Source organism: Strix uralensis, chromosome 12, assembly GCF_047716275.1.
Source record: "Strix uralensis isolate ZFMK-TIS-50842 chromosome 12, bStrUra1, whole genome shotgun sequence".
Lineage (NCBI taxonomy): Eukaryota > Metazoa > Chordata > Aves > Strigiformes > Strigidae > Strix > Strix uralensis.
This window is the reverse complement of record NC_133983.1, coordinates 5,038,918-5,053,327: the sequence shown is the minus strand read 5'-3', so window position 1 is coordinate 5,053,327 and position 14,410 is coordinate 5,038,918. Positions and strand designations below refer to the sequence as shown.

Genomic DNA, 14,410 nt, shown 5'->3' with positions numbered 1-14,410 from the left:
GATTCAACTGGACATGGTCCTTGGCAGCCTACTCTAGCTGACCCTGCTTTCAGGGGTTGGACTAGACAAGACCTATAGGTCTCTTCCAACCTCAGCTATTGTGTGATTCTCTGATCTCTTTGAACTCTGTTTTGCCTACTCTGCAGCTACACTAATGATCATTGATGCCACCCTAGTGTATACGTGTGGGGGTGTGTGCATGTTTGGGGAAGGACGGGTTGTCTGGGGTGGGGGGGGAAGTGAAGGAAATCAAGAGGTGAGATGCAGCCAAATTTGATTAACAGAACTTCTCTGCAACCAAAACATAAGCAAGATTGGAGCACCACTGAAAAACAAACATCCAGCATCCCTGAAGTCTCCCATAAGACTTAAAGGCTCTAATACAGCATGAGAAGTCTCAAGAGTAACAAGCCATGGGCTTGGTATACAAAGCTAAAACACACACAACACACCATGACATGCCAACTTTGGGAAATATTTTCACTTGGACTTTGTGCCTCAGACCCTACACCCATGAGGGTTTCACATTTATTTACAAGACTCTCCATGAGCAGTTTTCTGCTCCTTCACTCTTCAAACTCTGGTGATAATGTCAGCCTTATCCATGCAATGGAGGAATTTAAAGCATGTCAATACTACTGGGAGGTGCACAAACTGCATTTCAGCAGTATTTACAAGTATGATAACCCTTTATTGTTTCAGGTAACTTTTTAAACAGAGAATTCTATAATAAGCCCTTGCCTTTGTTCATCTGTTAACTGCTACTCCACATGGTTGATAATGGATACATGGTGGCCTAGTACTGAAATTGCTTCATGGAAAAAAAAAAAGAAGTCTAAGCCACAGTGCAGCCACAAGCTGCAGCTAACTTTTTTTCCCCTTCTAGCAAAATAGGAAAAATGACTGTATTTAGATAGTATTCAGACACAAACATGAAAAATAAATTGCCCCTTGGTTTTATTTCTTTGCAGGGGAAACTTGCAGAAGATGACAGAGGCAGCCCAGGTCCACTCACTAGAAATGTTCAAAAACAATATTGCCAGTCTGATTTCTCCTATCAAGAGGAAAGCAATTTTTTGCTCTACTGAACACTAATGCCTGAGATTATTTAGTGACTGAAGACTAGCCTGGACAAAAGCATGGTTTTCATTTCCAGCATGCCACAGACAATAAAACTGTGCTCAATATGACCAGTCAAGTTACATATCACCTTATGCCTCCTGAGGTACTATAAACTGTATTAAATAACTGAGTGATCAGTCACAATGGCCACCATAAATGGACTTGAGAGAGATATGTACATATTATCCAAAACCAGTCAAGAGTTTCCATCCAACTTTGGAATTTGCAAGTGTAAGAGCAGGTTTGCTCTCCTCCGTCTCAAGAAGATGCAGGATGTGGCACTGAGCTTGAAGCACTGCAGACTGTCTTCTCCTCAAGTATATTATGTTGCTTCTTATTACCTACTAACTTCACTGACATTTTGTATTCTTTCCTGAAGAGAGGTCCAACAACAGCAAACCAGGTACCACGCATACTGCTGCTTCTGCTGCTGTTCCAAAACAGTCATCTACACTGGGTGTCTGTATAGACATAAACTCATATTGTTGCCTTTCTCATAGAAAGAAATTAATTGTCCCATGGCATGAGCTAACAAAGGTTACAAAGTTAAGGTCTCAACTATCCTATGCTTGGGGTTCTGCCATAAAATTCCAAACATCACAAATCCTCAAAAGAATAGTTAAAGATTACAGATTTATATTTTAAAAGTTAAGATATCCACTTTTATCTTTTCCTTTGTTGGGAAGCTGAAGTTCCAGGAAGTAATATCACCCTGTTGTCATCCTCCTCATTGTCATCACACAGGCCACCATGGGTCCTCAAGTCAGGAAGGCCCACAGCTTACATATACCTCTTATAATGACTGCAAGAGTTCAAGGGAGAAAATCGGAATATATTCTTCAAGTTTGTCACATCCTTCCATTCACCAGAACATAGACAAGTACTTTAAAATTCATCATACACTTTCAGAATTACATAGGAGGACTGGAAACTTTAAGCTTAGGTGAGGGTAGCCTACAGCTAATTTCCTGCACAAAAATAGGTTTGTTTAGCATGGTTCAGCAACAGGTAGAATATGAAATACAGAAAGGGAGCAACAGTTGTCATGCTTTGTTTGTCCAGTGACAGTTTGTAAAGCACAGAAAACAGACCATTGTGACTCAGGACTGTGATAAACTGCCCTAAGGGTGAAACTTCCACATAATTTCTTTCTTTGGCTCATTTTAATTGGGCCTGGGTCTTTGTGTGACAAAGTAAACAATAGCTAACTAAAAGCTGTAATTCTTCCTAGGAAAGAACACAAAAACCTAACCTTCTGCCAAGACAAAGATGTGTCCAAGCCATGCCACTTGAGCATTTTATGACCATTTTTGATTAATTATTTCTTAGATGGAAGTTTGCAACACCAGATTATTTGCATGCTTTCCAGCTATGGTATCTACAGCATCTAATTCAGGTAATGCATTAAGCATAAAAGGCAAGACCATGGTTCAGGCCATCTAAATGTCACAGCAATCAGGTCACAGCTTTTATCTTCAAAAGCACTATCTGTTTTCATAAGAGAGTGTTGAAATATGCAGAGTACTCCACAAATAAGCTACTTGAAGTTAGCCTTGTGTAAGATAAAGCACCCCAGTCCAGCAACACAAGAATTTCAGTTTCTGGACTTACTACTATATTATGTGTCAGGAAACTGCTAAATAAGGAAACACTGAGATAAAGTAAGTTTTCACCTTTAAATTAACCTGTATGAAAGAGGCATTGAAGGTATGAAAGAGCTATCAGAAACAAACAAAATAACGCAAAAAAGATTCATATCTTACAGAACATCTTAGCATTTGTTAGCATAGATTATTCATGAGTCTGTCTTTAAGCAAAAGGAAACTCTGAATCTCAGTAAGGCAAAAAAATCCATACTCTGTCAACCTTTTACCTACATTTCAAACAGGATTACAATGGTGCCTCACACTCCTCACAGGCTGCTTGCTATCAGCTCAACTCACAGAGCAAGTCATTACAGCCTGAAAGACAAGGTTGAACATACTTTCCAAACTCTAGGTTTTAATTAATGCCGTGACTGCAATATTTCCTAAAGTCTTGATTTAAGCACAAGCTCTCTCTCAGTGTTCTATACCTCCCCCACTCCCACTTACCTCTGTTTCAAGGGCAAACTTTCATTAGCAATGTGATCTTTAGCACTGGCTCTATTGACTGTAATGCATGGTACTGCTCTATTTACTCAACACTACCTCATTGTTTGTAGTGCAGGCTTAACTAGTTGTAGGAGAATAGCCAATACCTGCAAAAATTAAAGCATTTTTTTCTATTTGGTTGTTTTTCAGGTTGTTTTTGTAGTAATATCTGGGGAAAGTAAAAAGGAGACATAAAAAGAAAGAAGACATACCTATTATCCACAATTCAGTTTCCTTCAAGATTCTCCCCTACTCCTGCCTCATCTCTAAACTTACACTGTAAGAATATCATAGGCATGGACTTTCCTGAATAACAGCCTTGAGATCCATGAAGTATCTTTCCTTATATAAGAATCCAAGTGATTCTTGCTAAAACCCTTACAAATATCGACAAAAAAGTCAAACTTTTATAAACTGGTTCTACTCCACTTCAGAAATGAGGAGTTTTCCCTTTCTTGTTCAACATGCTTTCACAAAAATATAAAGCAGAAGTTGAAGGAGATGCTTAAATCAGCTTGCCTTTAATCTCTTAAATTTTAAAGTCACAGATCAGGGAAGTAGACTCACACAACAGGAATTGTGATAAAATGAAAAATGAGAGTAAGAAATTATCTCTAACTTTTTAGCAGTTCACAACTGAGTAAGATCAGAATTTATACTTGGCCTTCCAAGGGGTTCAGACCTGCCCAATACAGAACAAGGACATCAATGGTGACATTATAACAGCAACATTATTTAGATGTTGCCTCCTCTTAAAGAACTACATCCTCTCTTTCAGGTAGCTTCTTGTTTCCAAAGTGAGCTCATTATGACTGAAAAGACTTGATCTGAGTTGTCTGGAATATGAAGCAATTCACAGAGCATCTTGTGATCAGTTCTCAGTCTGAGGTTTATAGGAAGAGGGGGTTGATTTATATTTTCTTTTGTTTCTTTAAGCATGCCACAAGCGCAGCAGGTTTCCTCTCCTGCACCTCATATTTACATGGTATCATTTCACATGCTTTACAATAAGCAAAAGTTCATCTTGTAACAGTTTAATTCTACTGTAAGAAATAACATTGGCTAATACACTCAAGTAATCAATCAAGAAAACCCCAAAACTCTGTCATAGCCATATTCTTGTGACTGCTATGTATTTTCCTGTTCTCCATCTCATGCATCCCCCTCCAATCCAATAGTTATTCGATTCAAGAGGTTTGATGTGTTTCTCTTCAGCTGCAAAGGACTCCTAAATTAATTTTCAGCTATGCAGCTACAGTAAGATCCACTTACAAAGCAAAACCTCCATAGTGGTTTTTGCACTTTGTTTTCCAAGTTGCATACTATAGCTCTACTTTACTCTTACTGAAATTCACTGCAACAGAATTACTTATCAGGAAAGTAATTCTGCCATAATTTCTGTAAAAACGTTTAGTTTCACACACTGCCAACAACTACACGATTCATTATAATGTTAAAGAACATGCTTAAATTTCTCTAGAATTAGAGCCAAAGAATGAAAACACCACTAATTAAATTTTGATTTCAATTCAGTAAGAACGATAACACAATTCAGAGACTGCCCTAGAGCTCTAGTAATAGAACCTTTTCTTTTAAGCTAACGTGTGTCCAAAACCATCACAGGAGCCAAGTTTTTGTGAATGAGAATACAACTGTATCTTAATTTTAAGTTTCTTTCCAATATTTTAGCGCTAACACAATATCGATTTCTCAATAGCTTTTGTCCCTCTCTGCCCACCACAGCTCTACAAAGAAAGGTAGCAGGGGGAAAGAGAAACAAAAATATTTTTAAAATGGAAGTTTGGGAGAAGTGGCAGGGTTTTGTCACTCATCACAAGTGGCAAGCATTTAAATTTCAATTCCCAATACCTTTTGCATAATATTTATCTTATAACTCACATCTACCTTCACAGCACGTGGATTTAATGAGGGAGGGACGAGTAAAGCACCTGTTTATAAACAAAGCAAGAATACAGGCTATTGTACAGAAGTATACTGGAGTAAGTTGTGAACAGTTTAAAGAACTTCAACACATTTATCAGAGCAGAGCACTAAAAAACAGTTCACAGAGCAAACATGACTTCTGATACAGTACCTTCTCAGGACACACACATGAAGTTGCCTTCAGAGGATCAACATCTTCCTCCTTTATTGAAATAAGGTTGTAACTAACAAAATGATCATGGAGGAAAGCAACAACATGGTATCTCTGCAGTTTTTACACAAAGCAGCGACTATTATGAAGAAAAAAAAAGCTTTTCCAGAGCAGACAGGAGATGAGAGATGTGAACATGAGGAAGATGAGGAATTATGTTTATGTTTCTAAATAAGAGGCATAAAAGTTCCAATTTTAACCACAAAAATTATAAAACAGGGCTGACATTATGTTGCTATAAAAAATAAATAAATAAATCTCCAATCAGCATTTTTAGTTTTGGCCACAACACTGCTTTGCTAGCAATATCAATTCCAGCATCTATGCGTCACTCTTAAACCTAAGTGTTCAGCAAAGAAGCGCTGCAACACGTTGACAGAGATGTTGCCCTCGTTTGGCAGCACTTAGCTACCCCAAGACCTTCAGCATAACTTAAGGGTGTTTTTTTAAAAAAAGCAAAAAAAATTTCCAAGTAAACCAACACGCAGATGCAAGAACTGTGCAACCCTTTCAAAAGCTGTGACAAGAACCAGGAAAAGCACTATTAGAGGAAGGGGGAAACAGTGGAGGTTTGCAGATAATCCAGAGTACCCACACGAAGTTTTCTAAGTAGAAGCACTGCATGTATACTTATTGTCAAAATGGTAGAATACAAGTCCTTTTTTCCTCATTTGTTATTCCTCAATCACTTTTGAAAACCCTGAAAAAAGTTCATTAACACATTTCCAGTGACTTTTTCAGTAGCTACTTAGAACAAGTTAAGAGGAAAGAAGTTCAAAGTCTTTGAGGATCATGTAAACAGGCAATCTTTGTATTAAAAGGCTTCTACCCTGTGTTTTACTGTCTTCCAATGACTTTTAAAAAAAGCTGCAAGTACAATATCAAGAGAAATTCAAGTATTCAGATATACTATTATAGCTGCAAGAACATCCAAATGTGCTAGTGACACAATTTTCAAACACTACACAACATCACACTGTGTGAAGACAGGAGTTTCAAGCCATTCCGAACAGGTCATAGTAAAGTTTATTTTTCTATATATGTTAATCCACCCAGACTTGGTAAGAGATTTAATACTACCATTTCACTTCACCAGAATAAGCAGCAGCATCTGCTGTCATGAAAAGTTTACTTAGGCTCATCATCAAACCACTGGGCCAAATTATTCACTCCTAATGAATATTGGCACTTCTAATTTTAAGAGAAAAAGGTAGCTCAGCTAGCCAAGACTACCACATTTTTATGCTTGCAAAGAATATGCAGCTTTAGACAAATTCCTTTATCTAATTCTCTGCTTATTCTGAAGTGAAATGCACCTAAATATAGGAACAAAGCAAGGTTTAAGAGAATACTCGAGGAATTCAGATGAAAGTATTACAGCCTTCAGAGAAACCTAACAGAACATAAATGCTGCCAATAACAAATGCATTCACATGATCTACATATGTATATTCATGTATATGTATATATATTATATACACAACAGAGGAACTGTTTCTGCTAATTTCTCAGGTTTTGAGAGAACAGATTTGAGTGTTTCAATAATAACGTAATGGGAGCTGGGTAGCACAGAGGATTTGTAAAGGGAAAAAGTAGTTTAGCTATACCATCAGTGATTGAATTACAACTAGGGTTCTGAAACAAGAGTTAGCCATCCATTTTCACTGCTAAATAAAAAAAATTCCAAGCAATAACAGCCTGCAGCTACCCCACAATAAACACTGATAATATTCCAGTATTAGGTATCAAACATAACCAACGCTCATCTAAGTTTACCAATAGAGATAGAGAGCTATTAGATACTAATATATAGTAAGAACTCCTACATGCACATAGTACACTCAGCCCTCCTGAAAAAGCAGGAGTTTATCACTTACCTGCCCTGACAACCTGAAGGCCACCTTGTGTCTGTCAGGAAATCCTCATCACTCACTGCTGACACCAAACCAAGGCCACAGTTTCACAATACAAACTGTTTGGTGGCCAATCTGTCTTAAAACATTTCTCTCCTTTCACCTGCACTGCTTGTCCATGCCTTAGTTTTTCTGAGGGCAGCCGAGACACCACCTAATCTGCCACACTGTACATCAGACAGGACTGCTTCAAACCAGAACTGGTTTTAACTCAGAACAGTGCCCCGCTCCAGTTTAATATGCAGCCCTGAAAACTTTTGTATTGGCAGAACGCAGGTGAGGGAGGTCCATGTAGCAGCACCTACCTAAGTAAAAGGTGCCACTAAAAAGTTTTCATCAACTGCATCTTGAGAACACAATGCAGGGGCAGAAATACCTTAAGCTGGTATCACCACCAAACATGTTGGATCATGAAAATACAACCAAAGGGTGTAGTTTCATGGGACGTGAGCTTGGACAGCAAAGCAGCTTAGAAGTTCCCACCCTACCTGCTCACTTCAGTGATTCTGTTTACAGCACAGCTTCACAAAGAGTTTTACTGACACAACAAAAAGATGGCAAAGTACAGTGCAGGGGCAAGAAAGAAGCTGGCTACACTGCTGAAGCCAAATCTTGTGAAACTACACCCTAAATATTTGTTGTAGAGAGAACAGCCTGCTCAGTAGCACTTGCCAAAGGTTTGCCAAACACCTGCTCCAAAACTTCAGAACTCAGACCCAGCAAATATTCTAAAATACAGACTCTGTCAGGAGTTTTATTGAGGTGATGCAGTCACAAATTAATCTGAAGTAGGAAGACCAACCATGAGACTCAAAAAATCCCAAACAACCCAACCTCGAAAAAACACCCTGCGTTTTCAGGCTTTTTTCTGAAGTCTGAAGGTTCAGAGGTGTATTTAAAAAAAATATTCAAAAAAAATCATTTATCCAAAATGAAGGTGTGACAGCTGGCAAGTGAGCCAAGAAAACTTTCTGCTAGCACTTTGTGAAGAAGAAGCTGCAGAACAAGTTTCTCTTAAAAAAAAGAAAAAAAGTTGTAACCGGTTTATCAGGTTAGAGGAATTCACTGGTTCTTCTGCCTCTCCCCCCCCATCCCATTTGTTTCCAAATGCTCATCTAACCAGCTTGTTTCTTGCTGAATTTGTTGATATGTGAGAAAATAAACTGCAGCTCAGCTAGATGATCAATAGGCATCCAAACATAATTTGGTGAACTGGTAATTTGCTATCACCTGATGAAGTGGCAACCCCTCAGTATTTTCAAGGTGTGCATCGTTTAGGAGAGTGGGGGAGAAAAGGCCCAGTTTCATCCTTCTATGTTTAAGAATATGAATCAAATCTATCACTGATGTATTGGATTCAATGTACAATGTGATGAAAGATCAGCAAGACTAGGACCATCTTTCATAAATGTCAATCTATAGATGAAATTTGGATGCTTTCAATAGGTCCAAAAGCAGACCCAGCTCTCACGAGAACCTCTTTTTATATATATTCAAAGTAAGATGGTAATTACAGCTAAATACTGCAGACAACTCTCCAAAATTATTAGCTCTTCTTAGACTTACCCTTTGTCAGGGAGACATGCAAATATTGCCTTGCAAAAGGAAAGTAACATGTCTTAAGGCAAGTCATGCTGATTCAGCCAAGTTTTCTGTATGGGAAGGATTAAGAAATCCACAACACTTTCAACTTAGTATTCGATCTTTAACTTAGAACCTCCATGGCTAGAATCAGAGAAGCACATGAAGATGTCAGCTTTTTGATGACAGAGTAATAGGGCTGAGAGAAAGGCAAAGTTCATTTTCATTTTGCTCTTTAAAAGCAAGCTTCCATGCCTGCAAAGTTTCAGAGAGCAACCTGAAAATAAGTTTCTCCCTTCAAAGCTTGGAAACTGGGAAATCATAAAGCTCCAGCAGTTATCTAGAAAAATATAACATGCTAAATAAGCCAGTCCTGTGATTTGAGGATCTGAACAATGAAACCTACCAAGAATGTTCCAGTAATGCAGGAAGAAACGTAGGATGCTATTCCCTTTAGTAAGTAGTGTAGGTAATGCATGTTTAGAGGCTTACATCACAGGCTCAAGACAGTTCCAAATACACACTTGAACAGGAGATCTCCTACTTAGTTAAAAAAAAAATCCTCACATTTTTCTACTTGATAGCATTCTGCAACTACAGCAACACATCTCAGTCAGCAGCTATAAGTTCACCATTATTGGTTCAACAACCGAGGTAAGTTATTAATACCATTTTGAACTAAATACATCAAGCAGACTGCTTCCAAAGGGCACATATTTTATGACTTCAAGTAACTATTTCCCTAATATTTGCACATTACCAGGATCTCCCCTCCCCACCCAAAACATAGTTATCAAAACACGGCACAACACCTATCAGAAGATATAGCTGGATCCCATAAATGCACTAGCATCTGTGGGATCAAATGCTTATTACCCTGGACAAGGACAGTATTTAAAAGCTTGCAGCAAAATGTATAGAACATACACTGCAGCGAACAGCTCAGTTATTTGGGGGCACCGTGCTTCAGTATTTCAACTTCGTAGAATTACACAGCAAAAATATATCAGTGGGGAACCCTATTTCAGAATATTTCTTAAGACAAACCCAAGTAGTAAGTTATGTGAGATGTAATGCTGTAAGAATATGAAGTAAAATTGACATGATGCATCATTTGTTGAAGTGCCTTGTTGCAAGCAGAGTAAAGACTTAACCACAGATGACATGTTTTTGGTAGACCGTATCATTGCTGGAAAATGAACTAAATAGTAACAGAAGGAGGCTTTCTGTGGTCAGTGGAAAAACTCCAGTCCCACAGTAGCTGATTTACTACCAGTTACGAATCATAGAATCAGAATCACAGAATGGTTGAGGTTGGGAGAGACCTCTGAGGCACAGATAAAAATTACAATGGATTTGTGCTTAGTGATTCTCACTTCCCTCTACCTGTAGAGACTGGGAACCCAAGGCAAAAGCCAGAAGCAGGCACTGAAACATTCATTTACATGATTGAGATGTGTGCTAAAGTGAGCAATTTTCAGCTGCATCATCAAATTTTCTACCACAATCCAAGCAGGGTGTGGAAATCTTATTTCATATACTCTATAATATTATCTCAAATCAAGGTACAAATCTACTTCCTTTTCCTCCTCCTTTTCAAATAACCACTTCACCCACCTGTGCTTTTGCTAATCTAAACACTTCACCAAGAAAAAAAAAGAATCTGTATGTGTGGACAAATACCTGACTCATCTTTAAAATACATGAAGCAATCAAAATATTTAATGGACTCATCTTCAAAAATATAGAAAAGGATCTATTATAAAAGAATATGGAATTTTGCTTTTTGCCACCATTGCAAGTGGGAGGATGAATTAATTCTCTCCCAAATCCCACAGAGTCAGTACACATGGAGGGCAAGGGAGACAAGTTTAGGTAAAGTGTGTTCCAGAAAACTTATGACGGAACTGGCCACATCACAACTCGCATCCAACAATTAACAGCAAAATCATTATTTAGTTGCATAAATACGCCAATGAAAAAGGAAAAAAATTTGTTGTTTTTCAAGAGTCTCTACCCACCTACATACTAAGGTAGTATTTCCTTTTATTTGCTAAAGCAGACCCACCTACAGTGCAATTTACGGCAATAAGATACAATCTCTCATAAAGTATTGAGTATAATTAAAGTGTGTCTGTTATAAAGGTAAACAGAGTGTACTAGGCTAAGCTGTTCCAGATGTCTTTAGTGCAAGATCTGGGACAAGATCAAACCTGCAGCTGCACATTTTCTCAGGGGTTATTCTGAAGCTTTAAAAAAAAAAAAAAAAATAGGAAAAAAAAAAATCACCTCTTGCTCTTGGACTCTAGCAAAACTAGTGCAAGTAAAATAAAAGCCATCTGCAGTAATGCTGACAGATTTTAAGACATAAAAGTTACACATTTCTATTTTCAAACATACTCCAGAGAGAAGTGTTAACCATTCAGTATCAAAGAGGGTTAGGACCTAGCCTGCCAAGTTATCTGTGTCACCAGAAGTTACAGCAACATGAACCTGTTCTACTGCCTAAGCAAGTTTCTTGCTGAAACACACCTACGAATGATTCAGACAAGGTGTGGAAAGCCAGTTTCATATGTTACTCAAAAACGCACTATTGTATTTTTCCATTCAAGCACATTTTATATATAGAAAAGGCAGTGAAAGCAAGAAAACTTTCAGGAACTGCATATGTATACATTACTTGCATTAAAATTTTTTAGGGAACTTAGGGCCTCTTGAACCACAAGGATCATACAAATTTACAGATTTACCATCTTATTGTGACATTTAAGTGAGCCAAAGAGTAAAATACATAAATTGTAGGAAAAACCTAATCACTCTATAATCCACTAAACTAATTAAGCTCATCTGGAAAAGTGATACACAAGCACAGTTGATGTTTTATGAAAGTATAGTTTTGAAGATTTCAAGTAACTTTAATAACACATGAGAAAAGGTCAAGTTTTTTAATACACATTATAACAGTGAACCTGTAGGTTAAAACATACCACCTGAATTTTGAAAGTTTGATTAGCACTGCTAAATTAAGTAGTGCTCTTATAGATCTACTCTTTCAAGGCTTGAGTAAGAGAAATTTGGAATGAAAGTAGACTCGTCAAAATAATCAGAAGCCCGATCTTCCAGGGACTAGAGCATCAGCTCAAATACTCTGGTATTATAGATAACGCTTTCAAAATTATGGGGTTCCTGTTTCAACTGGTTCAGGTCTCTTTTGGATTCGCTTTAAAATAAGCACAAAAACTTGCTAGTCATTTCAAAGTGAAAGGCAAAATTAAAGTCAATGTCTTTTATCAAATCAATGGAATCTTGTCCCCAGGCTTCACCCCGAATAGCCCCTGCTCCCAAGAGCAGCACCTCACCTGTTGAAGAACCCGGTCCAGTGGTTCAGCTTTGCCCAATCCCTCTGGTGTTAAGCCACTCACTTCGCGACACTGGTCACTTAAGTCCAAGTTGTCTGCTTTCACCAGGGATTTGTGTAGTGTCCCTACCTAAAAACGTTTAAGAAATTATGGGCAAAAGTGAGGAGCAATCTAATTAGCCCTTTTTAACAATGCATTCAGACTGGAGAAAAATCAGAAAGGTGCAGTATCACGTTCCCGATAACGATCGCAATGAGATAAAGCATTTGTCGATTTCACAAATCGAAACCTTTCGCCTCGGTTTCTCTCCCTCCCACCCAGGAGAGCCACGCTCTCTGCTTCCGTGGATCGGAGCCGGTTTTCATGTGACGCCTTTTGCAGTTAGCACCGACTTTTGCGGAGTTGTGAATTGCAAAGGGCAGATCACGTAATATTAAGGCAGTTTCCTGAATCTATTAATGAAATTGATAGTCATGTTTTATCAAAGCCCTTCATCGCTAGGGGTTCTTGTTTAGGTTACAGCTTTTGGAAAAAAAAAAAAAATAGAGCATATTTCCAGATCAGTCTAAAAAATTAAAGGCAAACAATATTCTCTTAAAGGTTAGCCAAACATTGCTTTGTGGAAAAAAAAAAAAAAAAGTCTCCCTCAGCAGGCCGCAAAGGGTCCAACGGTTACCCTGAGCCAGCTCCCAGGAAAGCACGCCCGCCTGGAGCCTACTGAGGGCAGCTTTTTGTTTTAAAGCTTCAAAAGTCCGTAGAGATCTTCGACTTTGAAGCTGCAAATGTTTTTGGGGGGGACGGGGCAGGGGGGTGGAAGCGGCCAAGCTTTATTTAAAAGTTCCTTCTTCGCTTAAAACGGTACAAAAAGGACCGTCTTGAGCTCCTGCCCCGGGGAGCGCCTGAGCCCCGGGCACGGCGGCCCCGCTCCCTCCCCTCGGTGCATTTGTGAAATGAACAAACGGCTCCGGGGAGGCGGCGAGCGGCAAGGCCAGCCTGCTCGCCCTGCGCCCGGGGAACGCGCCCTCGGACCGGGTGTCGAAGCCATACCTTCTTGCTGTGTAGATCCACAACTTGCCACACCAAGAGAATTAGTTCCCTCTCATCCGAACCCAGTTTAGCCCCATATGCACCAGCTGTTGCCCCAAACAACACCACCAAAGAGTCACTGTGCGAAGCCGTCATGACCACAGGGGGAAACAACTACAATCAAAAGCAGAGGTCAAAAAAAAAGAGAGAAAAAAAAAAAAAAGAAAAAAAAAGACACACACAAAAAAAGAACAAAAAAATCCCACAAGGCTCACCCCCTACCTCCAAGTGATCAAAGGGGAAAGGAGCGAACAAGGAGTCACAATATCAAGAGGAGAGAAAGAGCTATTTATGAGGTAGGGTGTTTGAGACAAAAAAAAATGGAGAAAGCTTGCATCTCTACCTGTTCCCGGTGATCTCCTTCTTCCCGGGGCTGATTGGGAGGCGAAATTAGCAAGCTGTGGGTTTCTTTCCCTCTGACATCATGGCAGAAGCCCAGCCTGGGCTTAGGCTTTTTTTTTTTTTCGCTTTTTTTTTTTTTTTTTTTCCTTCCCCCTTCCCCTTCCCCTCTCCTGAGTTACCTGCCCTTGGTGCAGCTCATGTGACTCTAGTCAATCTCCCAGAGGGACAAGGCCATTGGGCCCTTGGAAAAGGTGTAGGAGGGACGGAGGGAGAATCAACGCCTGGCTGATCTGGCCTGATTGGTTTTTGAGGGAGATCAGAGGAAAACTCCCTTTCTCTCGCTTTAATTCTGCCTGCAGGAAGTGCCTCTACCTGCTTTCAGTTTTGCGGGATCCCGGCCGGCGCTGGGCGCGGGCAATGCACGCTCCGGCTCCGCGCCCGCGCGCCCGGCCGCGGCCCGTCGCATGGGAGGGATATGGGAGTCTGTGCATTCACACCGGGGCCCTTTTCCTTTTTTTGGAAATCGGAAGAATATACACGGACACTTGCTAAAACACAATCTACGACTTAGCTTTGAAATGTACAAAATTAAAGGCTTCACCTGCTTCTAATTAATTGTCTTTTGTGCAGGTTGCTGGGTATGTATTGAGCTACCAATGCCAACGTCCATGTCTAATCAAAGTATAGTATTACACAGGAATGTTTAGGGGATATTACAGG

At 39.4% G+C, this 14,410-nt stretch overlaps 1 protein-coding gene across 2 annotated transcripts in view; it reads right to left on the bottom strand.

Annotated features, from left to right (window-relative positions):
* ESRP2 (epithelial splicing regulatory protein 2) overlaps positions 1 to 14,114 on the bottom strand; it is a 46,556-nt gene extending 32,442 nt beyond the window's left edge. Inside the window, exons 1-3 of one of the 2 annotated variants that reach the window (XM_074881916.1) lie at positions 13,692 to 14,114; positions 13,310 to 13,462; positions 12,263 to 12,391 (exon numbers count right to left, since the gene is read on the bottom strand). In XM_074881916.1, the coding sequence (XP_074738017.1) occupies positions 12,263 to 12,391; positions 13,310 to 13,444 (264 nt within the window). In that variant the 5' untranslated portion in view covers positions 13,445 to 13,462; positions 13,692 to 14,114. Of the gene's footprint in view, positions 1 to 12,262; positions 12,392 to 13,309 lie in introns of both variants that reach the window. The other variant, XM_074881917.1, reaches the window with a different exon arrangement.
* Between the last annotated feature and the right edge of the window lie 296 nt (positions 14,115 to 14,410).